This window comes from Monopterus albus, unplaced genomic scaffold, assembly GCF_001952655.1.
Source record: "Monopterus albus unplaced genomic scaffold, M_albus_1.0 scaffold252.1, whole genome shotgun sequence".
Taxonomy (NCBI): Eukaryota; Metazoa; Chordata; class Actinopteri; order Synbranchiformes; family Synbranchidae; genus Monopterus; species Monopterus albus.
In genome coordinates, this window is record NW_018128132.1 from 53,155 (window position 1) to 71,648 (window position 18,494).

Here is an 18,494-nt window from a genome sequence, read left to right on the forward strand (position 1 = left end):
TTCTTTGATCCAGGATGATGAGAAGCTGTTATATTTTGTTTATAAAAAAAACTTGGGTAAACAGGCCTTTGTAAAGACTAAAAAAAAATAAAATTTGTACTTTTTTAAATTACACCACTTCTGTCTGCTAGTTACTTCACTTATACCTATGACCCTTTCTGTCCACCAGGTGGTGACACTGAGTGACTCCTGATTTGGCAGCAGCACTGGGAGAGATTTCTAACAGGTGGAACACAGGCTTCATTTTAATCTCAGTATGAGTACAGTCACTAGAGCTTCAACAGTGAGAAATGTCAGTTTACAGAAATATTTCATATAAAAAGTTGAGAGTAATGAATGGCGCTGATAACTCCAAAGTAAAAGTTGCACATGTGCTCATCAAAACCTTTTGAATATTCTTATTTAAGCATATCAACAATTAAAACTACAAGACTGTAACATGGCCAGTTGGTCTCCTGCTGCTTTTTCCTGACCAGACCAGGCAGCTGTTCTGACACATAATGGCTGCAGCTGCTGCGCCCCACCTCTACCGGAATAGCCTTTGACCTTCAGCCAAAGCAGTATATATAGCTGGGGAGGTGAGTGGAAGGCCCCTGGCAGCCAAAATGAAGTCCTCAGTGTGCATGTGCTGCTTGGTGTCTCTGCTGGCCCTGTCTGCTGCAGGTATGCTGGAGGGTGATGGGGTTTGGAGGAAATATTTTCACTTTGTATTTAGGGAGATATTTAACCAGTAGGGTGCATGAAATGGGAACGCTGTTCCTTTGCATTAGGAAAGCTGCATATGCATTTGTTCTGTGTCTCTGACCATATCAGAGCTTTGTATGTCTTGCTGAGATTTGACTGTCGGCAGTGATTTTGTCAGTCCTTAATGAAGGGACGTGCATGATTTGTGTGAGTTATCTGATTTAATCAGTCTGAAATGCTGCTAAATGAGTCCAAGCTGAGTGCAAGTTTGAGGTTTTAAGTAAATGGGGCCAAAGGTGAGAGTTGTATTCTCAGATTAGATTTTTCAAATCTGCATGAAAACAGTTCCTCTTTTCTGTATTCTGTGGCCTAATATGATGAGTTGTGTTGACATATGTTTACATTTTGACATGTATGTATAGACCCCACAGTATACTGTATATAAACATGGCTGATTGAGCAGGAAAGTGTGTTATTGTGGTGCAGTGCAGAGGTTTGTGGTTTTACAAGCGAGAATGTCAGAGCAGAGGTGTGACACCAGCTGATGGAAACTGTCTACTGCTTGTTCTCTCTGTCCTGAAGATGCACACAGTGTGACAGCACTGACAGAGTGATTTGGACTCATTACAGTCACACTTTGTGCTGCAGCCAAATGTGGAGCCCAGCAGATGAATCCTTTTCCCACTGGATCCTTCACAGTTTGAGTCTTATCACAGCAGTCGCATGCAGCTCCACTAGTCTGTCATCAAGTCAGGAGTTTGGAATTTTATATTTGTTTGAGGTTTTTCAGGCTGATCTTTCCAATCTGAGTAAATAAGAGACTAAACTGTGTCATTAATGAGGCATAATTAAAGTATAAAGGATTATCACAACTGTTGCTCTATTTGTTTCAGCTTGTTTATATGTTCTTGTAATTAAGAAACTTGTAATATTTTGTTAAAGTTGAGGCTGAGAACACTCTTGTCTGTCCTTGCACTGGTTCGTTTTGGTCCCCGCAAGTTGCCGCCGTCAGGTGTCAAACGGAGTCACCAGATACTGTGGTCACTTATGCAATGCACTGATACACATCTCTGTAAGATTGTTGGGAATGCACAGACATCTACGTCATATAGCGCCACACACACACACACACACACACACACACACACACACATAAAGTTTCACTCACTTCCTTGACATTACAAGGCAATCATAAAATCATGCCTGAGTACAGAAGGACTCCATGTCTACAGCAAAAGTCAGTGCTGCATTTAATGTCTCTCAGCAAACTCTCATCACTCCCACCCTGCTCAGTCTGGAGAGCTGCTAATCTGACATTTCAGTCAGCAGGGTCCATGTCCAGGGGCTGTCCCAGCTAAAACAGGCATGAGGGCTCAGCAGAGGGCATGTAGGACCAGAGTACAGTAGCCCAACAACTGGTCTTTTACAATTACATAACTAAATATTCAGGTACTGTGGAGATCCATGTAATAATGTCAGAGCTCAAGTGGAACACTCCCATACCTCCTGTTTAGATTGTTGTGTGTTGTGTCTTGGAAAGTGTGAGATTAGACAAAATGGCAAACACAATGATGAGATAAAATAGGAAGAGCAAGAGAAAAAGAGTATGTCTGTGCATGTCTACTCAAAAACAAAAAGTCCTTCAACTGCAGTATGTCCATCATAAGTAGAGCTCAAACATGTTAAGCTGATTAATAAATTAAAACACACACCATTTGCCTTAGGTTAAATTGCCTCAAATAACTGCAATGGATGCTGAGACAGCTGCTGACTTTTTTTTATTTTATGAGCTATAATTGTAGAACCACTCTGCTGACTGCCTGTTTGTGTTCCTGACAACTTCAGTTTCAGACACTGATTACTCAAAAAAGACATTTTATGTATTTAAGTGCATCAGCATTTACTGAGGCGAATATCTTCTAGTAACACAGTAAAGCCATCACTCCTAGTGCTGATGCATTTATTGTTCTTGGTCTAAACGTGATTCTGAGTCACATGCAGCTGCACAATGTTGCAGGGAATGGGAGCAATAGTGCAGCGGTCGCAGGCCGGCCACATGACGCTCTCAGGGAGGACAAGAGCATCACAGTTTCTGTTAATAGGGGTGGAATTATCCCTGTTTCCCTTTCACCCTCTGACTCACTGTGGGACTATTTCTGTCTCAGAGATGTACCTGGGACACATTACAGTATATGTATTTTGATGATGATACAATATCTTTGCACTGCACCAATAACTCTAAATAAATGGTACCTTGTTTTGTTTGTTTGTTGGTTTGCTTGTTTGTTTGTTTGATGCAGCTAGCTCTTGCTGTGTCAAAAAATGCCATAGATGTACATGACGTAGATGTCTGTGCATTTCCAAAAGTCTTACAGAGATGTGTACCAGTGCATTGCATAGGTGGCCACAGCTCCAGCCAGCTGTTTTCCTTTGGAGTTAGTAGAAACCAAAACAGGGCAATAAGACACAGACTGTCCAGAATTACAACAGGGTATGGGATTAGCCACTGTGTCACTGTCACTACTCAAACAAAAGATGTTGGCTGAAAAGGATACAAAACTCTTTCAATTACTGACACCCTGGAATACTGCGTGAAGATGTTTTTAATCTTAATCCTTCAGTATGAAGGTTAAAAAAGCACTAGTTTTAAAAATATTATTTATTAATTTCTCATATATAATGCAGCATAACTAAAATTGTAGATTCCAAAGTATAAAGGAGTATGTGGTCATCAGGGTATCTGGTGTCCATGACTGCACCACAGTTTGGCCTGTACGTACAGTACTTTCATATGAAATATATTTACATGTAAGATAACAAGAGAGCCTACAGGTATGTTTGCAGTTCTTCAGTCAGTCATTAAGCTACATGCTAGCATGCTACACTAATATGCTAACGTTCACAATAATCATGCTGATGTGCTGGTATTAAGAAGGCTTAATGTTTACCATGTTCACCATTTTAATTTAGCTCGTTAGCATGCTAACATTTAATAATAAAATTCCCTAAAAAAAATTTTATGATGGTGATAAAAGAAATGCTAAGTAATTGCTAAAATTATTAGGCTAACCTTACAGTTCATTCTAAAGGAGGCCTGAACATCGGTATCCAATTTTAAAGTAATCCATTCAGTTTATTTGCAAAAAAAAGGTATTTTGATTTTCTGTATGTCCTGCAGATATAGTGAATTGACAATAAAATCCTTGAACCTTGGAATGCTTCCTTGTGTTACCCAGTGAATTCAGAAATGTATTATTTTGTGCATTTGTCAAAACTGTTCCCTATAAAAATGCTAATCTTGTCAAAATACAGTATGTCTTGGAAACCCCACAGTATTGTTCTCACATGTATTCGGTCTCATATTTTCCTCCCCCTGAATCATGTCTCTCTCACACATCTTCCTTCTTATGTTAACTTTAATTTAATCTGGCCACTTTAGCAGTGCAGCAGAAAATGTTGTGTTTTATCTTTATAACTATCTCAAGGCATGCAGTGTCTATTTGAAAGACAGGATTGATCTCTATGTTTTATGGTGTAGCCTAAAAATATCTGATTCCCACATAAACTAAGAAAGTATGAACAAAATCACAGAACCTTCAGCACTTTTACATTATTTAATAAACCACTAACAAACTAGTGAATGGTCAGTGGGGACTGACCTTTTTATGCAATGCCACTTTAACGCTGGCATCCCAGCTTCATCAACACAAGTCACACTCCTGGCCGCTGCTGCTGTTCATGTTACAACACAGACACTATGTCTTTGGACAGCATCCGACCCTCCATCATGGCTCAATTAGAACAGTATCTGACCTTCCTCCTCAGGTTGCCCCCTACTAATCTCATTCTCATTTGTTTCACTCAATTACTGACATTTACAGAACACTTAAGGCTAGCCAAGACATACTGTATTTTCCGAGCCATGCAGGCATGGCTCATATCTCAACTTCTGCCAGTGACACTGAGGGAGTACACATTAAATATGTGACTGTCACTTAATCAGCACTTAATGTCCGTGAATCTCCTTGAAGCTATCAAAATGATATGCAAAAAACAAATCCAGCTTGATAGAGATCAGTAGGGCACAACTTTGATTTATACACAGGTGACTTTTGTGCTGGACTTTATCTCTGATTATTTTTTATGCGTGGCATAAACTCTTCAGCCAATCAGACTGCATAAACACTGTGATTAGCAATGGCCAGGGCAAACACTGGAAATCCACTGATTTGACTTGTAGCATTTGACTGGGTTTGCATTACAATACAGAGTGACCTGCCATTTGGTTGTCACTGTTGATAAAAGGAAGCCAACGTGTCAATGCCTGAAACATTATAGAACAAAAGTGATTTTTTGCATGGTCTGCATGCAGGGAATACATGCTTGATGTTCTGGTCACTAATGCCGATTGTCACCTCTGGTGGTGATAAGCTAACAAAGCCTCCAGATACAGTACAAGAGGTGACAAGCAACATCATGGGAACAGAACTGTTTGTTGTGTGATCTGAGGTCTTGAAATAGGAACCGTCATTATAGATGGTGCAGGAGAGTGAAAGAACATAAAGTCCTGATAGCATCGGTTAGGACAACTACCATAGATGCCCTCCATGCAAGATAAAAATACAAACATATCACGACTCAGAAGTGTTTGGCACAGCACCACTTGTCATGTCATGTTAGCATCTTACTTAAGCAGAAAGTGATATTTTTAAATTTAAAATGCTGGGTTTTTTGTGTTGTGCTCCTCAAAATCAAAGACAATGTGTTTCCATCTGTGATGATACTAGCCTGATAATTAGACTGAATTGTCATTTGGTTTCACTTTTAGTGAAGTGCACACTGATTCAGAGGCCTTAGTCCGGGAGTGGGCAATTCCACTGCTCTGCTTGTTTTCCAATTATCCCTGCCCTACCCACTACTGATTACCTGGATCAGATGTGTTCAGACAAAGAAACATACTAGTAAACCAGCATGCACAGTACCAGGACCCTGGGACTGGAGCTCTATATTTATTAATTTTACATGTACTTTTCTTTACTGCAACAAGTAAAATTGTTTGCTAAGAAAAAGATCTGTTACTGCTGATAGTGCACATTCCAAGTGCATATGAAGTAACTCACAGCTGCACACATCTGTAAACACAATAGATTTGTTGGATTATATAACTTAATACATTTCAGCATGATCACTCCTTTTACTTGTTGTCTCACCACTAATTTATCTGCCCAGAGTTTACCTACACAGCTAACAGGTTCATCAAGTTTAAAGGTGATGATATGTCAATGGTGTGTTCACAACTGCTTTCAGTTACTGCAGGTTTATCAGTGGAAGAGAATCTGAAGCTATCATCACAAATATTCACTTCCTCCTTAGTATTAGCTTGTTAGCTCATGATGGGCAGTGGTACAGAAGCCTTATGAACATGTAAAGCCTGTGGTAGCTGCCTGCAGCTATTAGTCTTCATTCCTCACACGGATCCGGCTATGTAATATGATCTGTTGACATACGTTTAGCTGCCTGATATCACACTGTGCATTCTTCACAGGCAGTTATAATTAAACAGAGGTCATGGCTTTGTGATTGTTGTACACTGCGGTTGTGAAAAGTATGTATTGCACATGTATGCATGTAGTGTAACACAGAGGGTGTCCCCTGTTTTAGATATGGCTGTTTTGAACCCATAATAACTATAGTCTATGATTCTGAACATCGCTGATGTTTATCTTTTTATGATCTTTTGTGTGTGTGAGCAGCTTGAAAAAGTCTTAAGCTCCATTTTATTGACCTGAAAAAAGAAATGATTAGCTTTGTTCTTGAGGAAAGGTTACGCCAATGAAATGGCTCATTAACTAAAAATAAATGCTTAGTGTACAGGCTAAGTTAATCGGCACATACAGGAAATTAATGTTCCCTGTGGATGGGAGTCTTAAACCTATAATTTTATTGCAAGATATTAGAAACAAAATGTAACAAAACATAATTGTATGTCCTTTGCAATGTTTAATATTAGCAAAAAGAAAAATTTTGGTACTAGACATTTATACTGGTCAAGCTCTATACTATACTATATATTTTTTTACAGGTTTACATTCGGTTTAGTGGTGTTTGTACATGAACTTAAAACATTTAAACATTCAATTTACATTTAATTGTTTAAAATAACACATGACAGCAGTAATATATCTATACAATGACAATAAATACATTATTTTACTGTATTAAAAGCCACCCTGCCCACTCAGCTGTCCTAATTTAGATCTTCCTCACAACGGTCCACTGCACGTCAGCCTCAAATAGTCCGTGCCTTAGTGTCACTATTCAAAGAGCTGAAACATGAGTCTTAAATTTGGGAGGTGCTGAACATCTGATCTGCTCTGTTCTTGCACAGTAGCTGAGCACTGGTCAAGCTCTGATGGAACTAACAACAGTGACTGGACTACAAAAGTCCAGTTGACATCATGTTGTAAATACATTCTAGTGCATTTTTTTGTTTTTTTTTTCTTCAGCTGTACTGTACACATTGTTTTGAAAGAAGCATTTCAGTATCTATAACTGCCATAGGTCTAATACTTTGCCAAATTACTGCCATTAAAATACATAATCTGACTTTAACACACTGCCTCCACCACACAGTTATCAACCTTTCCCATACTTAGTTGGGCTACAGTCCTCTGTTGTTGTGTATATGTTTTGTTGATCATGGATGAGTTCAGTTTGTTTTTCTTGGTGTAAAACATTGCTCAAAATGTACCTTTAAGTATACCTGTTGAATAAGTATACCTGAAAAGAGACACTGGTAATCTTGTCTAATCACATATTTTTTTCTCCTTCCCCCCTCTGGCAGTTTCTTCCGTCCATGATGAGGAGCCTCTGGTGCATCTGCAGCTCCAGAAGCCAGAGGGAGACGTCTTCTCCTGTGGATGTGACACACCAGAGGAACATGCCAGCCAGAGCACTTCCAATGACACCCCAGCCCCAGAGAGGGCAATTTGTCAGCCCTGTAAATCTCTGTCAGCCTTAGATGCTGCTGCTGCTGGAGAAGAAGAGCCAGACTTCAGCTCAGAGCATGCAGAAGAGAAGGAGGAAGCAGCTGCTGGTGAGGATGCTTCCACTGAAGAGATAGCAAATGGTGTAGAAGAAGAATGGGTGGAGGAAGCTTTCCACAGTGAGGCAGTAGAGGCAACATCTAAGGAGGAAACTGAGGCAGAGGTTATAGAGCCAGCGAAGGACAAAAGTGTGGAGGAAGAAGATGAGGAAGCAATATCTGAGGATGTTGCATCATCTGAAGAGGATGAGGTGGCATCTGAGGTTGAGGAAAAGGAGGGAAAAGGTGAGGAAGAAATTGAAGAATTAACCCCTGAGGAGGAGGAAGTAACTGAACCTCAGGAAGACACTTCAGAAGAAGAACAACCTGCTGTTGAAGAAGTTGAAGAACAAGCAAACACACAGGAGGATACAAAAGAAGCAGCTGAGGAGGAGGTGAGCTGGGAAGCTCTCCTGAATGAGGTTGTAGAGGAGGAAGCTAAAGTGGCTGAATCTGAACCAGAAGCAGAACCAGAGGAGATGTCTCAAACTCACTCTGAACCTGAAGAAAATAAGTCAGACCTGACACAATCTGAGGCCGAACCTGTGGGATTTTTAGAGCCTGAACCAGTACCAGAGCTTCTTCAGGAAATAGAGCCAGATGTACATGAGGTCACAATAGAACCTGTGGAGGATGTACTGGTGGAAACCACAATGGAGGAGGCACCCAAGGTGCAAGATGTAGATTCTATTGAGGCGGAGGAAACAGTGGAGGAGGTGACTGCAGAGGAGCCTACACAAAAAGGTACAGAAAGATAGAAACATCTGGGTGTATATGTTAAACTATTATGTCTAACTTTTGTGTAGCACCCATTTATGATTATTTTATGCCATCTCTCAGAAGTAAGGCTGTAAATAGAGAGGTAGCTTTTTGCTGATGCATTCAGTCAGTCAGTCAGTCTTACAGTCTTAGCAGTAGAGTAGGTGGGATCCTGTTACAGTGAGTCTGCCCCCATCCAGTCGGCACTCCTGTAATTATCTGGTGTCTGGGTGTTGACACCTGCTATAAAAGGCAATGACTGAGTCTTAAAAGAGTTTCCCAGCTCATCCTCAGGACCCTTTTCATTACTTCATTCATTATAAAATGGTCAGTGTCACTGGAGGTGATTTAATGTCATGCTTAACATAATATGTTCTTGATTTGGTTATTCAAATTTTTTTTAGACATCCAGGGTAATGATTTCATCATGGTTAGGAAAAAGCCCGGGCTAGATTTTTATTGTAACATAAGTATGCTCACTTTTTAAAGTTTTGGCCCTGTAGCATAGTAACTTTTTGAGCTTGTTTGTCAGTTGTCTATAAGCTGTAAGTAGTGGCTTGTGTGATGGTCAATAAATAATTTATTAATGCTTTAGATATCACTGATAGACTAATAGGCTCAATAATTGGCTCTTTTCCAGAAAAAATACTTAGTCTTTCTCAATAGCACTTTAAAAGAAATAAGCGGACATTTTGAAAAATACACTTATGTAGATGAGACGATTGATACCACTCTCTAATAATATGAAGCTACAGCCAGTTAGCTTATCTTGGCTTAGCACAAAGACTGGAAATTGGGAAACAACTAGCCTGGCCTCCATGCATGTGTAAAAGATGGTATGTTGTGGTTTTACACGGGGATCTGTGCCAAGAAATAATCAGGTACAGTATATAGTCCCCTGTAATAGCACAGCATGTTTTGCGTTATTCCCCCTATACATCTGAAATATGATGTGTTAATTAAAGACCTCAAGAGATGCTGGTAAGCAGATGTTTCTGGACAGTCGTTTCCCTCAGTTTCCAGTCTTTATGCAATGCTATGCTAGCCAGCTGCTGGCTGTAGCGTAGCATATACTTACCGTACAAACATGAAAAAGGCGCAATCTTCTTCTAACTCTCAGCAAGAAAGAAAACAAGCAAAGTTCCCAAAATGCCAGTCTAGTCCTGTAATTCATATGGGACATCTCTCTGAATGGATCATGAGGACATTAGCTGCAGTGTATCCAGACCAAAATCCACTTAATAATGATTTATTCATTTATACAAAACACAAGCCAAGATGGAGGTAGCTGTATATAAGTCAAATTTTTCACAACTATGCAATGCAAAAGTAGTTATATAAGCCATTAACCCATTACTTACAACATATTAACCCAATATAAAATATGTCATACCAGATATTCTATTTGGAAACGTGAGTCTTGTTTCACTGGGCATTTAGCTGAGATGGGTTATGAAATGATTCTCTATTGTTCGCTCTTCCTCTCTTTGTCTTTCAAGCATGCCACACCCCAAAAACATGACACCGTGTATAGCTAAAGAGGTACAGAAATAAACAGACTGAAATAGCAGAGGAAGGGAATAGACTGACAGACAGCCAGGACATGTAGCATTCCAGATGGTCGGTTCCCTCACAAATAAACCACTTATCTGGAGAATCACATTAATTGTGTACCCATATCAACAGAATTGCTTTTGAATACTTTAGTGAATAAGAGACTGTGATTCACTTAGTTTAGGATATAACAGTGTCATTATTTGTCGGTGTATCCGACAGAAAACTGCCAAATTGTCTACTGGGCCTTCTTTGTCTCATTCATGCATGAACAGTTTCTTGCTGTCACAGCTAATTGCATGTCAGGACTGATGACCTTATAACTGACTGACAGTCTGTTCCTTTTTCCAGGGCATGAGGAGGGTGAGGCAGCAGGCCCAGCACTGAGGGACCGCTCCCACATTGAGGACACACTGCGCCTGACTACTGCTGAGCACTCAGCAGAGTTCTCTGGTACTGTAAGGAATAAATGCATCTAAAAATGACTGACAAAAGTCAACCTGTGGCTAGGAGCTCCTGTCCTGCAATGAAACAATATAAGACTAGCGAAATTCCCACCAGCATTGACAGTATGTATACACCTAAACACTGATTCTGCTGTGGATGGTTTACAATACATACAGACATATACACAGAACCAAGGAAACTCATATCCTACCAATCAAAAATTGGATTTTCAGTGATTACATCGCTGTGCTGCCCATCGTTTCAACTTTTGCTGTGGACATACAAATGCAGCAGAATGTTTACAGCTGGAAAAGAAAAACAGATGTGTTTGCATGTGAATGAAAGGAAGTTTGAGACAATTTTGGGGGCTTTTCTGCTGAAACTATTCTGAAAATTGTTTCATGATGTTTAATCCAGTGCCCTTTGTGTGTGTGTGTGTGTGTGTGTGTGTGTGTGTGTGTGTGTGTGTACATGCAGATATGTCTTCAGGCAAGTGATTAATCAGTGCAGTGTGTAACTCCATCCTCAGCATGAAAGCCTCTCTGTTCTGTTAAACCAACTTCATTTTAGAGAGGCCAAAGAGCTGCAGCAGAGCCATTCGAGTCATCACCTTAGCTCATTTCAACTGACATTATGAGGGCAATTCACCACGTACTGCACTGTTGTAATGAGAAATAGTAGCAAGAATATTAATAATACTCTTGTCCAAAATGTCCCTCTCTCTCACTTTTACTATAGCTGCCACAAAGAAGCTACTGAACATCTATCACACGGCCATCAGGCCACTGGAGCAGGCCTACAAGTACAACGAACTCAGGCAGCATGAAGTCACAGGTACATATGGTTTTTGTTGGAGATCAGTGTCCACAATCATGTGTTCATAGTGGTTCAGTTCATATAATGTAAAGTAACCTTTGAATTACAAACAGTATAAAAATCTTTATTTGAAATGATTCTCTGTGACTGTTATACATCACGTTGTTGTGAGTGTGTGAGTCACAGCTCTGGGACCAAGTCAAATAAATAAGCGAATACAAAAATTGACCATGCTCTGCAGTTAGTCAGCTAATATATTGTACTTAACCTCAACCATTTCCTTTTCCAAATGTTATGTAAACTGAGCATCTAGCCAAAATCAATAATCAACACCCACCATACTCACTCACCTGTGAGCCTTTATCAGCTCATCAAACTGTACATGCATACATACATACAGTACATTGTTTAATAAGCTGGAGTTGCACAGAAACAGTGAAGTACAAATGAAGTTATGATTAAGTAGAAATGGAGCCAGGACCTGACTTTATTCAAACCAGGCACTCAGGGAAGCACAATAAGGTCTCTGTCTGCTGAAAATTAAAGGGAACTTTGTGTGGGCCAGACTCCCTACAACTTTGTTCCATAGCTCTTGAGGGCAGAGTGTTATTTATGCTAAGGAGCAGGAGAAGACTTCACTCTGTGCCATGTGACTCAGGGACCCCTTGTGGTGCAGAATGGATGGACATGTTCACAGTCAGGATGTTTGAAAGCAGTCATTTACACACCAGTGTCACAGAGTGTATTATTTAAATGAAAAAGTGAATTTAAGCAGTTGCTTATTATATTCTGGGTTATCATTTGCTAAGCTTATGTTTAAGAGCTCATACTGTATGTCAGGGGAGCATGAATATACACTGGCTGGGCTGAAGAAGGAGCCAGATACCAAAACTGCCTTTTCTGCACTCTGTAGAGACAATATTTTATTAGTCACACAGAACACACCTAACACGGCAGCAATCCCACCTACCCAGAACTATATACCTCCCACCCTGAGGGGCATTATGGGGAATCCTGCCAGGTGCTTCTCCCCTCTGGCATTCTGGGAGACCCGATAAGTGTCTCTCCAGCCCCACCAGACTGGTTAACTGTACTCAGTAACCATAGTTATTGCATAGTCTCTTACATGTTTGGGGGCAGCCTGCTGTGGCAATGAATCCACCCTAGGCACATCCCCTGTGGCCCCACACTCCGCTAGCAGGTCAAGGCACCACATTTGGTGCCATTCACTTCACAGTTCAGGTACAAGCTGTGTGTGTGGCTCAGACAGCTGACCCTCAGCTGTGACAGGTTGTACATGGACAAACTGTCTGAAAGTGCTGGGCTCCATGGTGCCAGTCCTGGGCAGTGGTGAGTGATGTGGCTCAACTCCTCACTGCAGTAGCACTCCTCTCTGCATCATGCTTCTGCATGGTGGTGGAATTGTAGCGGAGACATGGCTGGCTGCCTCCTCCTCCTCTATCCCCTCGAGGTCCGCTTTTCACACTTGGTGTCTCACAGTGGCAGTGTACAGCACGTGCTCGACCTGCTCTGCTTCAGCCAGAGCCACTATCGGGTGAGTGGCAGAGATGCTCGGAGTCACTCTGGCCAGAGTCCCCAGACAAAGGCATGGAGAGCGAGTTCTTCCAAGGTCAAGCTGTCAACAGTTGGGTATCCACATTGTGTGTAGCAATGGATGTCAGCAGGGTAGGCACCCAGGCTCTCTCCTTACCAGTGCCACCAAACCTGCACTGCAGTGCCCTCTCATAGTTGGCCAGTCATGTCATTCCTGGGTTGGCAGGTCCTCAAGGATCTGCAGAGCCTCACCTCACCAGGGTGAGGACAACTCAGTCAGCGAACTCCTCAGTTGACCAGGTGTTCACCTATGCTGGTGTCCACACTTGAATGAGGTATGTCTCGAGCAGCCTTTCCTCACTGTACCACGGTGGCTTCACAACATCTCACCGGTTGGCCCTTGGCTCCATGCTGCAGTCTCTCGGGCAGGATGGCCTCTGATCGGGAGCTGGTCCAGCCACCCCCAGTGCAGGCTAGACAGTCTGCAGCTCTGGATTGGCTGGCATTGGCTCTGGGTGACGCTGTGGTGTTGGTGGTCCGCTGAAGCTCCACTGGCTCACTGAGGAGAAACACTGGCTCTATCAGCAGCCTCATTTTGGTGGGCTCTCTGTGCAGGCAGAGTAGCTAGCAAGCTCAAAGCAGCTGTTAGGGCATCTGCGGGGGAGGCGACAGTGGTTCAGTGGGTAAAGCAGTCATTTCCAATTGGAAGGTTCAAGGTTCAAATCTCGGTGCCTGCAATACACATGTCAAAGTGTCCTTGAGCAAGACACTGAATCCACCTGTTGCCCCCAGTGGTTAGAGCCATCGGTTGAGTTGGTGCCGCAGATGGCTGCCTCGATTCTGTACTGGAAACAAATTCCTTGTGTGTGACATACTTGGCCAAGGTGATTATCCTTATCTGTTCTGGGTTGTAGCATCACTTTTTCTTTTTCCGCTAGATGATGAGGTCATTGGTTTCCTGGAATAATGTCATCATCTCTGGAGATCCCACTTCTTACATCAATGTAAAGTTTGCCGGGCTGAAGAAGGAGCCAGACACCAAAACCTCTTCTGCACTCTGTCAAGCTGCTATTTTATTATTCACACAGCAACACAGAACACACCGAACACACTACTAACCTTCCAACACAGAACTATATATGTCCCGCCCAGAGGGGCATTATGGGGGATCCCACCAAGTGTCTCTCTACCCTGAGTGCTACAGTACTCTACTTTTTAACCTAAAGCTAAAGATGCCCAAGAAAATTAATATTTTGATGATCATCCTATGACACCCATGAGTATTCATATAAAATGAAAGTCTGTGTTGAGATATGTTGCTCTGAATCAAAATGTTGGGGTTACATCGACTTTGCTGGACTGAACGACCAGTATGATTTAAAACATAAGCTTTAATTAAGTCAGCAGTATTGAATAATAACAATTTGGATTACATCAATGTAAAGTTTGCCGGGCTGAAGAAGGAGCCAGACACCAAAACCTCTTCTGCACTCTGTCAAGCTGCTATTTTATTATTCACACAGCAACACAGAACACACCGAACACACTACTAACCTTCCAACACAGAACTATATATGTCCCGCCCAGAGGGGCATTATGGGGGATCCCACCAAGTGTCTCTCTACCCTGAGTGCTACAGTACTCTACTTTTTAACCTAAAGCTAAAGATGCTCAAGAAAATAAATATTTTGATGATCATCCTATGACACCCATGAGTATTCATATAAAATGAAAGTCTGTGTTGAGATATGTTGCTCTGAATCAAAATGTTGGGGTTACATCGACTTTGCTGGACTGAACGACCAGTATGATTACTAACCTTCCAACACAGAACTATATATGTCCCGCCCAGAGGGGCATTATGGGGGATTGTTCTGGGTTGTAGCATCACTTTTTCTTTTTCCGCTAGATGATGAGGTCATTGGTTTCCTGGAATAATGTCATCATCTCTGGAGATCCCACTTCTTACATCAATGTAAAGTTTGCCGGGCTGAAGAAGGAGCCAGACACCAAAACCTCTTCTGCACTCTGTCAAGCTGCTATTTTATTATTCACACAGCAACACAGAACACACCGAACACACTACTAACCTTCCAACACAGAACTATATATGTCCCGCCCAGAGGGGCATTATGGGGGATCCCACCAAGTGTCTCTCTACCCTGAGTGCTACAGTACTCTACTTTTTAACCTAAAGCTAAAGATGCCCAAGAAAATTAATATTTTGATGATCATCCTATGACACCCATGAGTATTCATATAAAATGAAAGTCTGTGTTGAGATATGTTGCTCTGAATCAAAATGTTGGGGTTACATCGACTTTGCTGGACTGAACGACCAGTATGACATAACATAAGCTTTAATTAAGTGAGCAGTATTGAATAATAACAATTTGGATATAAGATATTGTTGCAGCTCAATTTAGTATTCAGAAAAAAAGACAATGATAGAGCACTTTTTTGTCTGAAGCTGATTTATTTTAATGTTACTTTATTCTCACTCCTTCTCAATTTATGTCTACAAACACTCAGATGGTGAGATCACCTCTAAGCCCATGGTTTTATTTTTGGGGCCCTGGAGCGTCGGCAAGTCCTCCATGATCAACTACCTGCTGGGTCTTCACGGAACATCCCAGGAACTCTACACAGGTTCATTCCAATAAAACCCGGTTGTTTGTGACACAGCTCGGCAAACTAAAAACAGACATGGTCAATATCCAATGATAACAAGTGTAAATCACAAGGGTGTAATGAATAAACCACAAGTTACTCACTATATATTTTATAATTAGTCACCAAGACCCACCACATACTGCAAGTTCACTTAAAAAGACAGAGGTTTTCATGAATAGTAGCCACTGTACAGTGGCAGGCGCAAAAAAATGTCACGTGAAAATTTGTTTTCATGAATAGTAGCCACTGTACAGTGGCAGCAGCAAAATAATGTCACGTAAAATTTTGCTTTAGTAAAGAAACACTGTGCTTTTTAATGAATACACATAATAACCTCTGCCTATGAATTATATCTTGTTCTAACGGGTGATCGTAAAATGAATAGTAAACATTAGCTAAACATCTGTCAACATGTTAGTTACTGAGGAAACATAGGCTGATATTATGTCAATTACTGTTTAACTATTAATTTAACATTAAGCAAACGTCTACAGTGCTTAGTTAAGGCAAATGTACTAATTAATTAAGAATAATTTTTTTAACATATTACCTTGTGTACTGTATACTACCACCTACTGCATCAGATGAAATTAAACCAATCACCAAACAAGTTTAAGTCACAGATACACCCTGCATTAAACCAATTTCTTTCATTCTTCCTCCAGGTGCTGAACCCACCACCTCTGAGTACACCGTCATAACACACGGGGAGAAGTTTCGGACCATAGAGGGAATTGTTATGGCAGCGGACAGTTCACGATCTTTCTCACCCCTGGAGAGGTTTGGCCAAGGTTTTCTGGAGCGACTGGTGGGTATCGAGATGCCCCACAAGCTGCTGGAGAGGGTCACCATTGTCGACACACCCGGCATCATTGAAAATCGCAAGCAGCAGGAGAGAGGTGGGTCTTACTATTGGAAATCTTTCTGTACACACTTGTGCCAACCACAGTATATTAAAGTTGTACACCACTAAGCATTTGTACAGAAATCAAAGAATACAAACAAATAAAAGGTGTGTGAATAAGTTGTGTCTGTCGTGTCACAGAGTAGAGTAAGTTAAGAGTTTCACACTAAAACACACAATGTAAAGGTGTGTGCTTGAATCTTCTGAGTGATCTTTGCAAAAGACACCTTTTTCTAAACTGCTGTAACCAGAAATCCTCATAACAATGTGACTTTCACCTTTTTCTGTAAAATAGAAGAATAAGAAGAACAACATGACCACCATGCTGCTTTAAGACCTTAAACGGAGCTGGAACATTTATCTTGTACTGTATCTCCTCCCTCTTCTCCCTCAGGTTACCCCTACAATGAGGTGTGTCAGTGGTTTATTGATCGAGCTGATCTGATCTTCCTGGTGTTCGACCCCACCAAGCTGGACGTGGGTGGGGAGCTGGAGATGCTCTTCAGGCAGATGAAAGGGCGCGAATCCCAGATTCGCCTCATCCTCAACAAGGCTGACAGTGTCTCCACCCAGGACCTGATGAGGGTCTATGGGGCCTTGTTCTGGAGTATGGCACCGCTGATTAACGTCACAGAGCCCCCTCGGGTTTATGTCAGCTCCTTCTGGCCTCAGGTCTATGCTGTGGACACCAGTCAACAGCTCTTCAGGAAAGAGGAGATTTCACTGCTGGAGGATCTCAGCCAGGTACAACTTTGTGACTTGTTTTTGAAAGTCTGAAACTCAACAAAACTTTGCAGTACACATCTACTCTGTGATTTATATTTGTGGCACTCAGGTCCTATATATACATGTCATTTTCAGTACAGTGGAAACCTAAATCCTCTCAATACTATTTGCATAATTCAAAATGTTTCTTCCTGTTTCAGCCTTCTGTTTATTTTGTCTCTCTCCTTTTATCCATTGTTGTTTCTTTCTCTTTGTGCCCTTCAGGTGATTGAGAACCAGATGGAAAACAAGATCGCTTTCATACGTCAGCATGGCATCCGTGTGCGCATCCACGCCCTGCTAGTGGACCGCTACCTCCAGGCCTACTACGACAAGCTGGGCTGGTTTAGTGACCCTCACGAGGTGTTTCAAGACATTGCCGATGACCCGGACAAGTACTACATCTTCAAGTCCATTCTGGTCAAGACCAATGTCAGCAAGTTTGACCTGCCCGACAAGGAGGCGTACCAGGACTTCTTTGGTGTGAATCCTATTTCCAGCTTCAAGCAGCTCTCCAGCCACTGCAGCTGGACCGGAGGCTGTCTGCTGGAGAAGCTGGAGAAGGTCATCTCGCACGAGCTCCCAGCTCTGCTCAGCAGCATCAGTGAGGCCACAAATAAGCCTACCCCAGTAAAGGCTGTGCCAACAACCTCACCCCCTCTCCCTGGCACCTGCCAAGATCCTGGGTGTGAGGAGAAACCAAAGAATCGTTGGCGGAAGCAGTGAGATAGTAGAAAAGGGTGCAGAAGGAGAAACAGAGGGGATGGCAGCAGTCAGAGGGATTCCTGCAAAAAAAACCCTCCATTGCTGTGATCTTCAGGTAGACTGAGAGAGAGAAACAACTGAGAAAGAGAATAGGAAATATTGTAGTTCCAATCAGACCTGAGTCAAGCAGTATTTAAAATACTTTTTGTTGCTTGTTTTTACCAGAATGATGTACCATACATAGGTTTTACTACACAGGGACAGTTTAAATCAGTTGTAGAATACAGGCCTAATTGATTTTCAAATACCTTTTTATGACTGTATAATAACACACATTGTCCTATATGGCACCTCTGTAGTACTTCTGTGGGTCAAAACCAATAGTGAGAAATGTTTGCATGTGGTATTTTTGACTGCAGTTTGGTACAAAACAAAGTATAGAACAACATGTACATGTAGTCATCCTTTTGTGGCACTCAAGTCCTCTATAACTGAAGCCCGTGCTGTCTGCAACATGTGAATATCTGCAGCAGAAAAAGGTGAGGAAAA

General features: G+C 41.7%; 1 protein-coding gene across 1 annotated transcript; it reads left to right on the forward strand.

Moving 5' to 3' along the window:
• The first annotated feature begins 605 nt into the window (after positions 1 to 605).
• LOC109972267 (sarcalumenin-like) lies at positions 606 to 18,494 on the forward strand. The gene is made up of 8 exons (XM_020621001.1): positions 606 to 663; positions 7,529 to 8,512; positions 10,433 to 10,534; positions 11,267 to 11,362; positions 15,431 to 15,547; positions 16,237 to 16,470; positions 16,870 to 17,219; positions 17,466 to 18,494. Exons 1-8 carry the CDS (start codon positions 606 to 608, stop codon positions 17,964 to 17,966), a joined length of 2,442 nt encoding a protein of 813 aa, XP_020476657.1. The 3' UTR covers positions 17,967 to 18,494.

What these genes read in the sequence shown, in the direction of transcription:
- LOC109972267 (XM_020621001.1), top strand. Translation starts at nt 606, where the DNA reads ATGAAGTCCTCAGTGTGCATGTGCTGCTTGGTGTCTCTGCTGGCCCTG. An exon ending in GCTGGCCCTGTCTGCTGCAG is followed by an intron (nt 664 to 7,528) that starts GTATGCTGGAGG and finishes CCCCTCTGGCAG; the next exon opens with TTTCTTCCGTCCATGATGAG. An exon ending in AGAGGAGCCTACACAAAAAG is followed by an intron (nt 8,513 to 10,432) that starts GTACAGAAAGAT and finishes TCCTTTTTCCAG; the next exon opens with GGCATGAGGAGGGTGAGGCA.